Below are 18,470 nucleotides of genomic sequence, written 5' to 3'. Positions count from 1 at the left end.
CTTTGGGTTTTCAAAAGAAAAATGCATTCTGATATCGGCAGAACATGTTTTGAGTGTTTTAGTGAAGATTTATGCCCATGTGGCTGTGCATCTGTGGTAAATATTTTGTGAGCACTCCTACTATAACTTGAGAAGAAATTAACTGATTATTGCAAAATTTTGTAGACTAGTTGCACTTGTTAGGTCTTCCTAATTAGGGTTTTTGTGAATTGCAGTTATCTAGTTTTGTGCTTTTAAAGAAGAAAATTTTAAACCAAACCTACTATAGCCAAATTACTGTTCAAATATTCATAAAATTCACCAAACACATTTAGGAGTTTGTGAATTTTCATTTTAATTCAAAGGTAAAATTTATCATTTAAAGCTGAAAATTTTCAAATGCAGTAATATCAGCAGCTAAACTCTAATTACAAAGAAATTTTTGCATTCACTAAATTACCAGGAGGCACTAATGTTTTGGTCTAAAAAAAAAGTTTTCCTGCTTTGTCTTTTGCCCTTGGCACATTCAGTTTGTGAGGTGGGGATGCTTGCCCCAAACCATCCCAAGTGTGTTATGGTAGGAATGAGTTTCTACTACACCTAGAATCTTTAAATGTGATTGCATATAATGCGAGAAGAACCTATTGCTATAGCCATGTCTGTCTGTCCGTTCGTCCACATTAAACAACTCACCTCCAGTGGAGACATTTTGTTGAAATGTGGCACACTTATTTGTCAAAGAGATTAGCAGAGACATAACAGATGTACAAAGTTTTGAAATTTCAAAATCTTCCATTAAAAAGCATTAGCGAATCTGCAACTTTGTCTTAAAACAGATAAACATTATGTGACTCCTATGATATTATTATAACACTGGACAACAGACAGCACACACAGCATGTGTGACAACATATCGTTCACGTTTACCATTTGTCCATTGATGGTGTTGAATGCCAAAGTATAATCTGATGCTACAGAAAGGTTTTCCCGTTGCATCAGGTTATGTTTATTTTTAAAATGTACAATGTGCTCTCTACACATGCAGCACACATGTATATGTATAATAGAGTTTTTTTAGGAGACTTTTCAAATGAAGATGGTTCATCGTAATAAAAAGCTTGCTACCTATCAGACTAGGTTAACGAGAACACCTATGATCTTTGCAGTTGAAAATCACTGCCGCTACTAGGAGCACCACCTACATAAGGTGCTGGATTTGTTTAGAAATGTAACAAAATTCAATCATGTGATGAAAATATGATGAATATATTATATGTCTGGCTCCAGAAAGACTGCCTATCTGGAAATTAATGGAATATGCAAGAAATTATGTAAGTGTTGTTCAGTAACCATAGAGTGAACCAACACATCATCACTATTTACATTACATTATAAACTATCACATGTTTGCATTAACTGCACAATATTTTTGAAAAGAACAAATATCATCAATCTGTAGCTAAAAGGTGTTTGAACTAATTAATCACACATGAAGGTGCACCTCCCTTAAAGCCCCATTCACATTACTAAGTTTTTGTTTAAAAATGAAGACATTTGTCTTCGTTTTCAACTTTTGTCCACAGTTCTCCAACATTTGTAACCTCCAAAAACAAATACATCTGAAAATGTTGTACAGAACAGGATAATTTTAAAAATCCTTGTGCAGCATTTCAGCATAGAATAGATGGGCGAAAATGAAGATTTCTGAAAACACTTAAGTATCCATCATTGGTTGGCTAATGCTTATTACATGGATCTTCCCTGATTGGAGGATACTCATTTCAATATCCTGTTCTCTAACTGGTCATCCTTCATGAAAGAAAAACATTTTGGAGCATAACAGGCATAGAAGAGTTGCTTTAAATTACTTTTGTGCAGTTTGAGTTCTGTATACAGTACATGCGCGAAAGACCAAAAATATATAAATATTTATCAATAATGCTCGATGACCCAGATGTTCTTGGGTCTCTGATCCTGTGTCTTACTTGTATTTCTGAATGGGTGAGCAGTAACTTTCTCAAACTAAATAAGGAGAAAACAGAAGTCTTAGCTCTGGAACTCACTAACATCTGAGCTTAGAAATGTTGAATCATTTTCACTTTTCAAATCTAAACTTAAAACTCATTTGTTTAAGACTGTTTTTTCTTTTTAATTACAATTGCTCTGTCTAATTTTAATTTTTGTATTTTAGTTTTGTTTATAATGTGTGTTTTATCTATTGTTCGGTGTCCTTGAGTGTTTAGAAAGGCGCCTACGAATAAATAAAATGTATTATTATTATTATTATCCTGTATTTTGGCATGTTTGTCCCCTTACATTCCAAGTTGTAACCTTGTAACCTCAGATCTGCTTATAATGCTTCCATGAGCCAACCAGATAGGAAGTGGTGAGGTGGCCTTTTGCTGTTATGCACATAAAATTTGGAAATTTGCCAGGCTAATACTGTACAACAGTTTAAAAATCTGCTTAAATTAAACATTATTTTTAAATGCCTTTTTTGTAGCTACATTTTAATTGTATCCCTATTAGTCTATATGGGCATTGAATTATCATTTAACTCTGGGTTCTATACTAATCTATCTATCTATCTATCTATCTATCTATCTATCTATCTATCTATCTATCTATCTATCTATCTATCTATCTATCTATCTATCTATCTATCTATCTATCTATCTATCTATCTATCTATCTATCTATCTATCTATCTATCTATCTATCTATCTATCTATCTAATTCAAACTATTCTTTGCTGTCTGATCAAGGTACTTTCATGTGAAGCCTGAAAAACCACGAGGACTGATTTAGTACATCTATGTTAGCTAGAATGCCCAGTGGGGGCTGGACAGTCTTTTGGCCTTGGAACCCCTGCAGATTTTGTTTTTTTTCTCAGCCTAACTAGAGTTTTTTTTCTTCTATCCTCCTGGCCATCCGACTTTACCTTTTTCTTTGTTATATACTGTATAATATCATTGCCTAATCTTGCTTGTTTATGTCTTATATTAACTTCCTTTTTATTTCTTCTTGTAAAGCACTTTGAGCTACATTGCTTGTATAAAAATGTACTGTATAAATAAATGTTGTTGTTGTATACTACACTACAATTATACTAAATACTAGTTGCATGGTTAAGGGATTTTTATGTTTTTGAGATCTCTGTTGTAATAAAAAAATTCAGATGAGGGCGTCAATAGGCTTTGCTGCCTTGGAACCAAGTGACCCACACTATTCTATAACATTTCAGTAATTATTTAATGCTCTGATGCTGATCTTTCTGATCATAAAATACTGTAGGTCATTACGATAGCAATTGATGAGAAGAATTCATAATTAATTTCAGAATTACAGTATGTGATGGTTCCTCTAGAGAGCCACTTTCTCTTGCACGATTTGGTTCAAAAACTAATCAGCACATTGTCATCTCATAACGGACTTAATTTTTGATTTTGTTATTTTTCCATTCAGCCGTTTTAGCTCTAAACTGTCCTCAAGAAACTGTGACACAGACACACACACAGACAAGCACACACCCATCATCAATGTTTTCAGTATCAGTGGACCCTAAATTGTTGAGATCTGTCGAAAACAAGAAATAGAAATTTTTGACAAATCTAAAGATTTTGCTCATCCCCAATTGATGATAGGGTATGGTGGGAGAGATTGCAAAGCAAAAATAACCTACACTCTTAAAAATAATGGTTCGTTGATGGCACTTGATAGTTCTTTATAGTTACTTGTAGAACTATTGATTGAAAAAAAATTTTTTTTTAATTCTGGGATGGGTTCTGCATGCATATGAAGTTGGTTCTTTGTGCTTTCAAAAACTGCCTAATATGTACAATCTGAAATCTTTAATGATTGGTACGTTACTTAGCAGGACACTATAGATTAAGAAAATCCGAATTTAGCCTGTGTGATGTAGTATGAGTCATTTTAAACTCGTGACCCATTAGTATTTCACAATTCAGTTACCATCTACTGTAGTCCTAGTTTACTATATGCCTGTTACGGATCTAAATAAATAATGGTTTCTTCTGGAACTTTCATGCAGATGGGTACTTTTGGGAATCAAAAAATGATTTCCCTATGGCTTCGCTCAGAAGAACCACTCTGCCACCTTTATTTTTAAGAGTGTACAATTAGTCCCAGACCTTCCACAACTATTACTTTAAAATTCAAAAACCTATTTGTGATCCGTTTTCAACGACAAGACTTTCGTTTTAAAGTGCTGTTAAATTGCAGGTATCTAATACAGTCTACTAACACATTTTGTCACATTCAGTTATCATTATTATTTTAAAGAAAGTTGTGACCCGACTTGCCGCTGCTGCAAGCGCTTTGCCTTGCTTAGCAGCCAATAGCGGGAACTTAGACAGACTGAGAGAGAGAGAGAGAGAGAGAGAGAGAGAGAGCGCTACGCGTAGCTCTAAACGTCACTGCCAGGCGAGAGGCGTGGTATGCTAATTAGATTGATATTCTCCGCCTGCAGCCATGGCGTTGTCTGAGTGGTACGCTGTGTTTCTATGCCTCGCTTCTGTCTTCGGCGGTGTATTTTGCTTTTGTCTAAGGAACAGGGGCACGCGAAAGGGCCGTTGGATTAAAGGCTTGTTTTTTACGGTGATGGCCAGAACGGAGAAACCGCTTTTCAAATTTGCGTGAGTAAGAAAAAAAGGAAACCCTTTGTATCATTGCTTTTCAGCTAGTCGTTCCGCTTTTTTAACTGCTTTAATGAATGAGAAAAATGAATGCAAAAAAGCAAATAAATCTCCGCTGTCACATGCAACTTCTGTGCAGCAGGTCTGATTTGTCGCCAAATGTTACCCGCACTGTCGACGTATGTCGTTTCAGAAGCAGGTGAGAGTACTGCTCTATTTTACCTTGCACTTCCATTGTGAAATTTCTTCGTAAACTTGCTTTGGTTAAAAGTCGTATGTTATTATTAGGAATTAATCAGAAACACTGAAAATATATCAATCGAACTGACTACTTGGATTTTAACAGAATTAATTTTAGCACAAATCAAATTCGCGTCAACGTTGTTTGTTGTCAAGACGGATGGTTTGTAAAGATAAAGACATCCGTCATGTGGTGATGATTATCATTTTTGTAGCACGTTGTTTTAAACTAAATACTGCGTACATGTGTGAGTGAATACTATGTAGCGACACATGCTGCGTGCTGCTATCTGGTGAATGTCCAGAAACGACACCTACGAATGTATCTCTATAGTGTATATAGGGAATTTTGGTCTTATCTATACAGTTATAGTCCTAATATTACTTGAATATACGGTGTGGTACACACTGACACACACAAAGGACAGGGCACGGTATATTTGTTATGTATCAATAATTCTGTATATGTCACTTTGATTTCGAATACACTTTCTGTGTTTGAGTGTCTATAGTAAAGTATCACGATTTAATTTCGAGGCAACGAAAACATTAAATCATGAAACATTTGCTGACATTGTGATATGTAATATTAGCTTGGCTAATTTTACACATAAATGGGTCAGCGTGGACCGTACACTGCCAGACGTGTTTTGAAAAGTGTAGATCACTTCCTATAAAGTATCGACAGAGATGCCTGAAACTTGATGACAGGTCAGTAGGCTCTCCCCCCAAGGGGAATACATTTTTTCACCTTTCAGGTAGATGCATGCCTATAACTAATGAGAAGCCCCATTAGCCTGCAAAAAGCATTCCTGCATTCTCCTGGGGGCGTTTATTGAACTTCCTGTAGATTTCTCATAAATGACCTTGCACTTTACTAACTGTTTCATTATGTGCCTGTGTGTGTGCATTTTTCAGCCAAATAACTTGGCTTTAGTTGTTGTTTGCAACAGGTAGTTAGTATTTTTTATTTTGTTTTATTTAGTCGTTTCCTATACTGTGGCTCAGTCTAGGCTTAGTAGACAATGGTCCAGAAAATGGATTGGTGAACGGACTTTTCCATAATGAACAACATCCAAAAAACTTTTATTTTAAACAGCAACAGTTCACATCCACTGCGGTGGGTTGGCACCCTGCCCGGGATTGGTTCTCTGCCTTGTGCCCTGTGTTGGCTGGGATTGGCTCCAGCAGACCCCCGTGACCCTGTGTTCGGATTCAGCGGGTTGGAAAATGGATGGATGGATGGATGTTCACATCCACTGATTTTCTCTATCATCTTACACTGATACAAGAGTGTCTGCAGAATGTGCTAAGCACAGAGCCAACGGTGGTTCAGTTGCCAGTCCGTTGTAGGGCATGCATGTCCATACAGACCAATTTAGAGAAGTTAGTCAACCCAACATGCATATCTTTGGGGTACTGAAGGAAAATGGAGCGCCTGGTGTAAACCCAGGCAAAGTCTGTGAGAGTGCCAAATTCATGCAGACCTTAGCTGTGCCAAGAATCAAACCTGAATAGTAAAGTATTTATGCAGTTGAAACACTGGAGGATTAGGATTTTTTGTTTTTCAGTGTCACTTTGTGAATCAGTGACCAGGACTCAACAAATAATTTTGTGGGGACCCACCCTGAGCCTTTGTTACCAGACCATGTTTCTTGCCAATTGAACAGCTTCTCAAGAAAGTCATTATTTACTAAGAAATTAATTTTGATTATTCATGCTTTTACTAAATTTCATTTATGAAACAACTGCATGTTTTTTGATTATCCAGAAACTGACCAAAAGTTGGAGTGGTAGGCAAGTGCACATTAAACTATCTGTAGTTTAAATTACAGTATACAGCCATGTATTTTCAAATATGTATGTGAAATAGGACTAGGTGAGAAACTAACAGATACAGTGCTGAACCATTTTCTTGTTTTGCATGTTTCAGAAAATTAGATCACCCTGCATAGTGTTAAAAGCAATACAACCTTTTTTCTGTACCATTCTGGTCAAAGGACAATGGGCAGACCATTCTTACTAGTTTCAAATTCTGACCAATGTTGCACTACCACTGATCTACTGTATGTTGGAACTGGAACAAAATAAAGAATGGTCTGGATAAGTTCATATTTACCTGCACAGCATTTTTTAGGGTAAAGTCTTATGTTCTTGGTTAATGGATTACTATGTTGTAAACTGTAAAGCATAACTAACTCATGTAAAACAAGTTGCAGTTTTTTTTTTTTTTGTTTTTTTTACATGCAAGCTTTCATTAATAAAAGATGTCTTAGCCACTCTTCTAAACTAGATCGATTGTGGATGTGTGGTTTGATTTATCTACTTTAAAATAACTTGCTTATTGCAGAAAGACTTGCTTCATTTGCTATTCTAAATGTTAATGAATTACTTTACTGTAATCTCAAATTTATGTTAGAGAGCTGATAATTGAATCTGTAGTTGTTTCATTACTTAAACACATAGTAGTAGGTGAACCAAACCTAAACAAATTAAAGATTTTTTATGTACTGGTTTTGTTTGAGAAATATTTTTTTATTTGAATACTAAATCTGCATTTGAATATATTAACAGTGATACACTTTACTGATCATCCTCCTTAAAACAGCTGTCTAATCATCAATCTGTTCATTTACCATACCTACTTGTTGAATTATAGGGAAACTAGGGGAGCTGGATCCTGTCCCAGCAGCATTAAGATCTGGGTAGGGGTGAATTCTGGGTGGAATGCCAGTTTATCAACGGGGACACATAAGGGCAAACCAATAGTCACAAAAATAACAGTTGCGTGTAGTATAAACTATAGACTGTGAAAACTAGAACATCTTGAGTGATGAGGATTTTTTTTTTTTGGAACTGTAGGTATACTCTGTACACGAGAACAAAGCTTGGGTATATGTTCTACAAACGGCAGTTAAGAAAAGCTCGGGAATGCTATCCATCTGGTCACTCAACAGTGCAACCATTAAGCATAAATGGTAAGTTTATCCTACCAAAATACTTGTAATTTGATCCTCTTTACTATCCTATTCTGTATGATTCATTTTGTACTCTGAAAAGTCTCTATCTTAAGTGCAGGGAACTGTTTCTATTAAAGCTCTTTCCAACAGACAAAAAAATGGTGTAGTTTGGTGCATTACTTCTGGCTAAATATGGAGTCTTAACTCCTTCCTGTTCAGGTAGGAGACCAACAGTGACTATTCAAACATAAGAATCACTGACCTACTGTAGCAGTTCACTTCCGTGTACCAGAGTTTGGAAGTCTCCTACCACTGTCAGCGTGTCTTTAGAAATAAACCATACTCTAAGACCCTAATCTTCAATTTTAACAGGAGTGGATGTGCTCCATTAAAGCTTCCAGTATCCCTGGTCAGCTGACAAAAATCTTCATTCCTCTATTTTGAGGAATCCCATTACTGATCTAGGTTCATCGCTAAAGCATTATTCTGATAGTGTGTTAGTGTGTGTAATTGCTGAATCCATCAACATTTCATTTTTTTGTGGAAACTTTATATAAGCCAGACTTCTATGGAGATAGTTCTGCTAAAAGAGGCACAAGACAGGAAAGCAGTTATAAAATTCTAGACTATCATCACAAGACAGTCAGGCTTATGCTTTTACTGGGCTAAAACAGAGCCTCTATTTGATCTAGCAGTGTCTCTTTGAAAACAGGAACTAGTAGTGCATGGGGCATGTAAATTTCACACTCAAATTACCTTTTATTCAACATCTATGAATGGAAAAATCCCTATTGAATCCTGGACCATCTACCATATACATACCAATTCCAGATTCTAATATTATTTCATAATAATCTCAAATTCACTTAACCAAATTCTGGATTACTGGGAACTGGAGCATTTCCCAGCAGCATTTGGTGCAAAGCAGGAAAACAAACCTGGATGAAGGTCATCAGAGGGCCTTTTTTATGTAAATGCCTACACTCGAGCAGTACCAGGTTACAATTGCCATTTAAGCAATTGCTTGTCTCTGGAAAAGTAGAGTACCCACAGAAAACACCTATACAGACACTGGTAGAATGTGCCAACTTCATTCAGAGAGTAACCAGGCTGAGGTTCAAATCCAGGTTGCTTCCATCATAGTGATGCAATAATGCTAACCACTACCCCACATGCTGGTCTTGATGTGATTAATAATATTGGTACAGATTAATAATCACAAAGAATATTATTAAAACATTTTACATTGTTTTCTTATTGTAAGAGTGATCCGTTTTTGTTTCAGTGTGGTTTCAGTACTTGCACCTGTTGGGTATTTCTTAGCTTTGTTACCTGTACATATAATTGGTTTTCAGTTAATTGAATGTTAGGGTTTTTTTACAGTATCAGAAGGAGTTAGATGAGTTAAACATTTTTGGTATTCTGTAATTTTAGAATAATTTGTACTGTTCATGCATGTGTATTATTTATGATATGCTTGCCTTCTAATTTTCAGATGTGAAAATTGTGCCCATTCCTATTCTGTCAGACAACTACAGTTATCTCATTATAGACACGACATCTAATGTAGCGGTGGCTGTTGATCCTGCTGACCCTCAGATCGTTCAGGTAAGCAGGAGATGTTAATTGTTTTTTTTTGTTTTTTTTAAGGAGGTGTAATTTGTTTTATTATCATGTTATGTACTTGACAGTAAAGAGGTCTACTAGAAAGTGTCATATCTTTATAATGTGGGCTCCTCTAAACAAAGTCCACTTCTGAACTTATATTTATATTTAATAGTTTATGGCTGTCCGGGTGTGAAAGTGAGCTGAACTGAATATTTTTTCTAGAGGCTCACTTTCAGAAAGGTACATGGCAAAATGGCTTCTAAAGCTAAGTAGTAATAAGTAAAAGAAGCCTACATGTTTGTTTCAAATTCACCAAAATACTAATTAATGATCCTCAAGGGTTATATAGACAGATGCTTCAACAGTGGAACATTATAGCTGGCATGCATTCTGTTACATCTGGGGGAAAGATAAACATTCAATGGTAAGAACCTCATATGAGAAGTCTAGCCTGGTATTGCTGGTGTCATAGTGTGGGAATGCATGGCTGCATCAGGTCCTAGAAGACCAGTATTATTGATAAAAACAGGAATTCTTCCTTGAGGATCCTTAATGAAAACATCAAGCTATCTGTCCATAGACTACTGTAAACTTCTTATTTGTTCTTTCTGGCAAGTAGCGGGTTTTGTTTGTTTGTCCTTTGGTAAATATACTAAATAGCTTTCATTGCACCATCCAGATATAAAGTATGACAAAGACTTGCTTTGACGTTTAAGTCTTTTTGCCACACTAAGTCTCTTTGATCATTGCACAGCAGTGTTAATAATAGGAGGTCTCCATACCTTAGTTTGATTACCACAGTAGAAAGATTAAATACAGAAAGCTTGTTATTCCTTTGCTACTCTTCTCATACCAACTGGCAAAATAAACTCATAATTAGTAAGCTTTGTGCTAATGTCAAAAACTAGGGCATTCTCCCACATCATTTTGGAGAAGTGATCATTATGTTTCTTTTGAATTTCAGAGTCTGCAAAATGCAAATACCATATTCATTTGGAGATGTTAGAAATGCTAGGGCAGTGCTGAGTATATAGGTCAGTCCTGTTTGTGTTAAATAATATTCTGCACATTACAGTGTTTACCAGCTGAATGCAAAAGCAATACATTTCTTTTAGCTTGAGATTTAATGGGGTTCAGCAAAATCACACCTGTGTAAAGTGAGCTACTGTATATCAATTTATTAGTATTTAGAAGTTACCTATACATTTACTGTTAATTTAAATAGTAGATGTTTGGTATTATTTGGTTCTGTAAACAGTTTGTCTCATTGCATTTTGGTTGCTGTCATGTTCATAGCACAAAAAATGTTGCTGCAGTTGTTTAAAGCTGTGAAGTTAATGACTTCAAAAAGTACATTTTAACTCTTTCACAATTTATATTAGGGATTTTATGTTGCTAATGTTTTTATTTTTTTTTTTTTCCCACACTTTTGAAGCACATCAGTTGTGTAGTGCTGGTGTAGTTTGGACTGTTACCCTATGTGGAGACTTTCCTTTAAAATAAAGCAAGCCTTAGACTTTAGGATAAGTAAATAAAAACATCACTGTTATCTCACAGTTTTGAAAAAGCTTTGTCTATCCTATTTCCTTTACAGAAATGAAGCGAGGTGATTCATTAAATATACAGGAAATGTTTTATTTAAATTGCCTTGTTAATAGATAAGATCTATTTTAATGAGCTGCAGTTTTTTAGTACATTTTGCTAGAACTTTAGTAAGATGTTAGTATGTAACTGTTAGCATCCAGAGAGTATTCAACATAACCATTTCTATAGAGTATTTTTTTGGTAATATCATCCTGGCATATATCCAGATTTAGCGCATTACAGGGAACACTGCAGCAGCTCTGTATAGAGTTAGAACGTGGATTCATTGCAGCTATCCTGTCGGATTTGTTCTTAATCTGAGCCTGACTATGATTTTACTTGAATAATGAGTGGTGTTTTGCAACCTTGAAAAATAAACTGTAGTCCCAGAAATGATTCTATTAATTGCAGCTGACCAAGGTTGAAGGAGGAAGCTTTAGCTATGTAGGAATTCCCCTTTAAGACGCATTAAGCTGTTCATCTGTGGCTGCATGAGCGGCCTGTCTGATTAAGAACAATTCACTGAAAGGATTTTGCTTCTTTCACCATCCTTTCTTCTGTATTCTTCAGACAATAAAGACAGATATTTATAGACACAATGGAGTGCACAGCTGGAAATTACACAGGCAACAGAAGCTCGGTGGAGATCAGACAATTGCTTATCCTAGTGTATTTCTGGTTTGCTGGCTTCATTTATTTTTAATGCAATGATTTCCTGCATCTCCAAATTGCACTTGTGTGTATCCTTGAACTCCCATGTCCTGACTGGATAGATCAACCATGAATACACCACCTGCACATAGCTACGAAGTGTCAGTTTTAGTATGTAAAAAGGATTATGCCATTACCTTTTTCCATTTGGAATTTACCATTTTGTTTTAATAAATTTTAGTATATATAGCCTGTTGAGACATTCTTTGTGTAATTGTTGGGCTATACAGAAATAAATTATTGTATCATTGTATATTATGTTAAGTTACTGCTAGCAAATAATGGGTTTCTCAGTTTCATTGCAGTTTCTAAAGAAAGTCAGATTTTCTTGTGGAGGGGGAAAAAAACCAACTATCAGGATGGGACTCTTGAGAGCCTAGGAGCTTAGTCAAAATTCTGTGGAATCTTGATTAGTACTCTGCTTCCAGAGGTTGGAGTGTTGACAAAAATGTTGAATTACAGTAAGTGTGTCCTATTGTGCTGTCCCTATTATTGGTGTAAGTTATATTGGAAGATATGGAAAGTACAGTAAATGATCCTTGTGCTGTCAACAAGCCTGTATAGAAAACTCTTTTGGGAAATCTCTAAAATTAAAAACAAATACATAAGTAAATAATTAAAAAGGTGCATTCAGCACTCCATTGATTTTCTGAATCCCTTTTTTCCTTCACTGACATAGGTAATTTGTATGTGTTCCAGTGGCAATAATTTTGGAATTGGCTGTAGTACAATGTAGGTCACAATCATGAACACATTCCCTTACCAGTCACCTGACAAGTGGTATCTTGTCAGTTAACGATGCTTGAACCCTGGCTGGGGCACCTTGTGTGTAAATTTTGTGTAGGTTTTCTCCCAAAGTCAAATGTCCTCCATTAATGCAAATCATTTTTTATAATTAACTTGTACTGGATAATTTGATTATATGTGGAATTCAATACTGCATTTTTCTATTTTACTTTTAATTGAAAGAAAAGCTTGAAGTAACACAACTGTAAAAGAAACGTCAACTTTACATGGATGATTTTACATGTCTATACATTTACTTTTTTCTCTAGCCAAGATTAATAATATAACCTTAATTTCATATAGCATCATTCCCATAAATACCATCTCAAGGCAATTGTAAATACTGAGTTGTAATACATCTGTTTCAATATTCTGTGTATGTATGAGTATAGGTTGTGACTTGTTAAGGTTGACACTGCAAATCAAAAAGGGTGAATAAAGCAATAATATTGTGTTTTGTTTTTTTTTTTGTTTTTTTTTATAGTTGCTATCCTGTATGTTCTTCCTGCCATTATTACTATCAAAATGAAACCTCAGAGAAAAATAGATTAATTTTCACAGTTAAGATTAGATTAGATTAAATTTACTAATCCAAAAAGGAAATTTAGATGCATACATCTGGAGAAACAAAACATAAGAAAGATACAGACTGACAGAGCTAAATTTAGATTGTTTCTTTTACTGGCCTGCTGCTAGTGTTGTCTCTTACAACCACAGCAAAGTTTCCATAATTGCTTTTTGAGTCGTGCCATGTTTTTGAACCCCAGCTTTCAGGGCACCATTCTTTGATTTAAAGAAATCTTGTACATTCAACTCAGTTGCAGATGGTATTTGTGGAGCACTTTTGGAACACATTGAATCTGTCCTGTTGTATTCTTATTGTAATCATACTAGCATGCAGCCTAAAACCTGCTTAATCCAATTCATGATTATGGGAGCGAATGTGCTAACTCAATAAAACAGATTGACTGATTGTGGGATTTAAGCCCAGAAAACAGTAGATCCATTATGCAGATATACTAACAGCACTGCAATAGTTACACCCAATGTCACAAGTTTCCTTATTCTATTGTTCTTTTAAATATTAAAAAAACACTTATTTCCTTATCACAAATCTACAAACAAGTTTAAGAAGGCTTGGCTCTATCTATACTCTTGACCATGATAAGACACTAAATCCACACGAGAGAGGAAATAGAACTGCATTGATGTGTTTCTCATGAGACAAATTTATAGAGATACGCATTCAGTGTTAAAACATGTTGTCAGGCACATGCCAGCCTGACATATGCATAGAGGTGGGTATGCAGACAGCTCACCCCCAAAGTGCCTGCTTAGGAATAAGATGAGGTACAAGACCACAGTACGGTATGATGCCATGTAAAAATGTTACTAGCAGCACAAAGATTTTTGGCATGTAGATCTGGACAAGAAAACCTGAAAGCAGGCACGACACTAAAGTTTTAAAATAAGTTTTTTAAGCAAAGAGTGAATAATCCAAAAAAGAGGTCAAACACTAGAAAAAAGTAAAAGAAACAAAATCATGAGGACAAATGCAAAGACCAAGAAACAAGCAAAAAGTCCTAAAACTGTCAAGCCAAAACAGAAGAGGCATAATCAGTGATATTAAATTAAAAAGGGTAAAAAAAAACTAGAGTTGGGAGTATGATACACTTCCATACAAGGAGTGTTTTAATTGGTAGTTGTCACAAAGGGAAACTTGTGCCATGCTCAAGTGATGCCACTATCTGAACTCCCTTCTTTACTTCCTCTGTTCGCTCATCATGTACCTGCCACCAAGTAAGCTTTGTATGGTCTGGGAGCAGTCAGCAGTGAAAGGAACAAGGAGCAGATACCAAGTTAAAGGTAGGGCTAGATGCAGAGCCCAAGAAATTCCTGATATAAACTCCACATGATATACGAGGTGAGACACAAAAATAACTGGATTGGTAAAAAAAAAATGTATATTTATTGATGAAGTACAGCATTCTAAACATTGTCTCTACACCGTTCCATACGTGTCTTCCATTGATTGAAACAGTGCTGGAAGTCTTCTTGCTTGAGGCTGTTCAACAGGCTTCCCGTTTTTGTCTTCACTTCATCCATTAAGGAAAAATGTGTTCCCTTCAGGTCACTTTTTATTTTCAGGAACAAGTAAAAATCACAGGGAGCTAATTCGAGTAAATAGGGAGGATGATCGAGGACAGGAATGTTTTTGTCATTCAAAAACTGCTTTATGGAAAAAGAGAAAATTCACGAGAAATTTGATGTTGATTCGCCGTTTATATTTTTTTCCATCCGACATTATCGCGGAAACTCGTGAAGCGATTGTTGTGCAAATAGCGACTGAGCTATTCACAGGATATACCTAGCCGGTCAGCGGTTTGAGATGGCATGTAGGAGGGGATATATTTCTATGATTCTTGTCCGGCCAACCTCCAGATGGTTTTCCAGGAAAGCCCCAAGCCCAGTCTGGTTATTTTTGTGTCTCACCTCGTATAGAAGTGGTTAGTGTTGGAGCCTTACTCAAAGTTAAAGATAAAGGAAGGGGTTTTGTAGCCCATTTCAAACAGCGCTGTGCTGGCATAAATTAACACATCGATTTAGGGGGCTTTGATACGGATAGGCTGAGACTAGAAGAAGAGATGTGCAGCAGGTAATATAAATTTTCTTTACCTTTACAGAGCTGTAAATAAATGTAATTCTCTGAATGTAATTTAGTCTTCCTCTTCAGCACATAGTTTATGTGGTTACCCTGTAACAGGTCTTTTACAGGAGTGTTTAAATATATCCACCCATTCATTCTAAAACCTGCCTAAACTAGTTCAGGGTCACAAGGACAAAGTCTGTGCCTGAAGGGAGGAATCAACTCTGGAACAAGACTTGGCATACACATATATTTATTTACACTCTGTCACACTATGCCAGTTTGGAACTGCCAGTTCTTCTTTGGATATAGAAGAGAAACAAGAGCATCTTGAGAGAACCACAGGAAGACAAAGTAAAACGTACAAACTTCCCAGAGTATCACAGCAGCCAGAACTCGGTCCTGTGGGAAAGTATCGATAACAACATTACTACTCTGCATAAATATGCACATTTTTAAATACAGTGGTATACATAACCTTTACAAAGTACTTACATAAGCAAGATAAGGAAGCATAGATACAAGTCAAGTTACTTTTAATTCAAGACATTTTAGGTTACCAAGAGGCTAAAGACCCCTTTTACTCTAAAGTTTTGTGGTTTATGTTTGTTTTAAGTTTAAGAGGTCACAGAGTTCAGCAAAGAAGTATGATCTAGGATTATTTTCTTCTTGCATGTCGAAGCTGAGGTGCCTGATATTTAATCTTGGAAAGATTGAAATGCTGGAGTTCTCTAGGTAATTAAGTACACTTACCCCACCCCCAAGCTCCTGGTTTTCTGAACTTGCAGCCCTCAAAGGTGTGGAGTTCAAGATACCAAACCCTTTCTGTTGGAGTTCTGTGCTTGTGGACCTTTCTGGACTAGTCTTGTAGTTGTTTATATCAGTGTCGCGTCCATTTCTACTGACCTAAAGAGAAAAAGGGATATGCTGTTTTTTCAGCAGTTCTTGCATGACTCTGTGGCATTATGCCAATATGGTTTTCCAGGGGGAGAGCACACTGTGACAGGTATTATTTATATATTTAATGGTTTTTAAAGTGGCCTTCCTGGAGAGACCAAAACTACCAGTTTCCTTAATTTAACATAAGGTAATATTAATTCTTTGATACATATCAGTTGAGAAAAATTAGACACTGCATTGGTATTTATTCTCATAACCTGTTTCATATTCGAACTGAAATAATATCTGTTCCAAACAACCCAAATGAAGGAACAGGATTCAAGGAAAGAAACAAATAAATAACCTATAATCTCTTTTGTCATTAATTCTAGCTTGTGTTGCCATTTATTCTGGGGGAAGTATACTGGAGTGCAAGAAGTGAACATTCTGGGAAGAGCACAGAGTAATCTAGTGAAACAGATATCCAGTCAGATTGGCAGCGCAGGCAAATTTATATAAAGCTATTTGGTTGAAATGTACAGTTTGGAGCAAATAGCAATTCATATGCTTGAGGTGACTGTCCAACAAAGCAGAGCTACAGTATAGGCAAGCTAATGATCCCAAACTGCAAAAAGGGAGTTTGCATTTCACCCCATACCCAACTTATATTGAATTATCCGAATGAAGTGAGCAAATTCAGTTTGCAGTCCTACAGCCTAATAATACTTCTGAGAGTCTATTTTTGGACTCACCCTTTTGTTATATAGCGTTTTATTTTAAATTCTTGCTACTAAACATTAATACGGCAAGTTTACCATTTTTTGTACATTTTATTTGTAGTTTAAATACAGTATTAGCAAAACTTGTTTCAATCAAGCATATATTATAGACAGTCCCGCAGAAGTTAATGTCATTAATTAATGTGATTTAAGGTTTGAGAATAAGAAATTGAGAGATACTGAATGAATGTTGGAATGGCCAGAAATTCCTTTCCGATAGTTTCATGACCATATTAGTTAAAATTTTACCTAATATAGCTGTTTTAGTGCATTGTGTGAACCACATAATAGCTGTTGGCTTTTGAACAAGTTCAAGGTTACTGTCGTGTAAATAGTACAGAGTACAATGAAATTCTTACATACTTTCATGACTCTTCAGAACAATAACCAACTTAAGATGCGCACACAGAAAAATAGTATACATGGCGTATGCAATATATACGATATTTGTGCCTACATTGTGCGTGTGTGTGTGTGTGTTTGTATGTGTATATATACAAAAACATACACCACGCAATCACAAATTAGTCTCTTAAAACGCAGCCCCTGGTCTGTATTCATTTGCTTTTGTTTTTTTAGTCATAAGGATAACTGTTTTCCTTTTGAAGCAGACCAGGACCATTGATTCCCCATGCAAAATATAAAAAATGTTACTGAAGACCTCGGCTATTTGGTTTCTTAAGTTTTTAAAACATGCCCCGTCCAGAGTAGATGCCTTATGGACATTAACTCCTTTAAAAGATTACCTTATACCATACAGAAATAAAGAAGGATGAATTAGGTAAGTTGTATTGCAAGAAAATTGTCTTAATCCTTAAAAACTTTGTTGTTTTACTTTGCAGAACTTTTTTTCTAATTTAGCTTCACTCATTCTGGTCACCTTAGAGCTTACTGGCCAGTGTAACTGTGAGATAGATCCCTGACCTTTCTTTCTTGGTTGCTTATTTCATCATATGTAATGTTTTTTTGTTTTTTTTTTGTTTTTTTTTTAAACCTCCTGCATTTCCTGTCTGTCTGTGTTTTCTTTAAACTTTGTTAATCTTTTATTAACAAAGTGGTCAACGTAGTGTAGTTCCTGGTGAAAGTTCATTGCCATTGGGGTCAGTTAAGGACAATTGTCACATTAGAGAGACAATATAAAACCTCATTCAGCACACTTAATATATTTGGCTGGCTGATAGATAAATATCTAAACTATCCATCTAAAAATGCAAAGTTGATTGACACTCTTACTCACGTAGTCATAAAGAAAAATACTGCTTCCCATTTTGTTTAAAAAGTTCAAGTTTGGCTGGATGGTACGTTTAGGTAAGTAGGTATTCGCTACCAATAAACATTTTAATGTATCTATCTAAACCTCACACTGTTCCACAACATTCAAACTACCGTAGTTCTAAGGTGTCACCCATAGCATAGCTGTGCTTCGGCCCTAATTTGGGATCCTGAGGTGGTTCACCATGTGGTGGGTGTGGCAACACACTGTATCAGTGCATGCTCCCAACCTTGCTTTCTCTATATTTGCGGTAAATATTCTTAATAGAAAGACTAAGTATTCAAAAATCTAAAAAATATATTGACTGATTTGAATAAAATTTGGTCACATTATAGAAAAAGCAAATCAGCCGCACATTTTTTTTTTTTT

General features: G+C 35.7%; 1 protein-coding gene across 1 annotated transcript in view; it reads left to right on the top strand.

Moving 5' to 3' along the window:
* The first annotated feature begins 4,450 nt into the window (after nucleotides 1–4,450).
* pnkd (PNKD metallo-beta-lactamase domain containing) overlaps nucleotides 4,451–18,470 on the top strand; it is a 58,560-nt gene continuing 44,540 nt past the window's right edge. Inside the window, exons 1-3 of the mRNA XM_028806494.2 lie at nucleotides 4,451–4,634; nucleotides 7,737–7,852; nucleotides 9,330–9,442. Of these exons, the coding sequence (XP_028662327.1) occupies nucleotides 4,471–4,634; nucleotides 7,737–7,852; nucleotides 9,330–9,442 (393 nt within the window). The 5' untranslated portion in view covers nucleotides 4,451–4,470. The remainder of the gene's footprint in view (nucleotides 4,635–7,736; nucleotides 7,853–9,329; nucleotides 9,443–18,470) is intronic.

The sequence above is a fragment of the Erpetoichthys calabaricus genome, chromosome 8, assembly GCF_900747795.2.
Source record: "Erpetoichthys calabaricus chromosome 8, fErpCal1.3, whole genome shotgun sequence".
In the NCBI taxonomy this organism is placed as follows: domain Eukaryota; kingdom Metazoa; phylum Chordata; class Cladistia; order Polypteriformes; family Polypteridae; genus Erpetoichthys; species Erpetoichthys calabaricus.
Note: the sequence above shows the minus strand (reverse complement) of the source record. Positions and strands in the feature narration are given on the sequence as shown.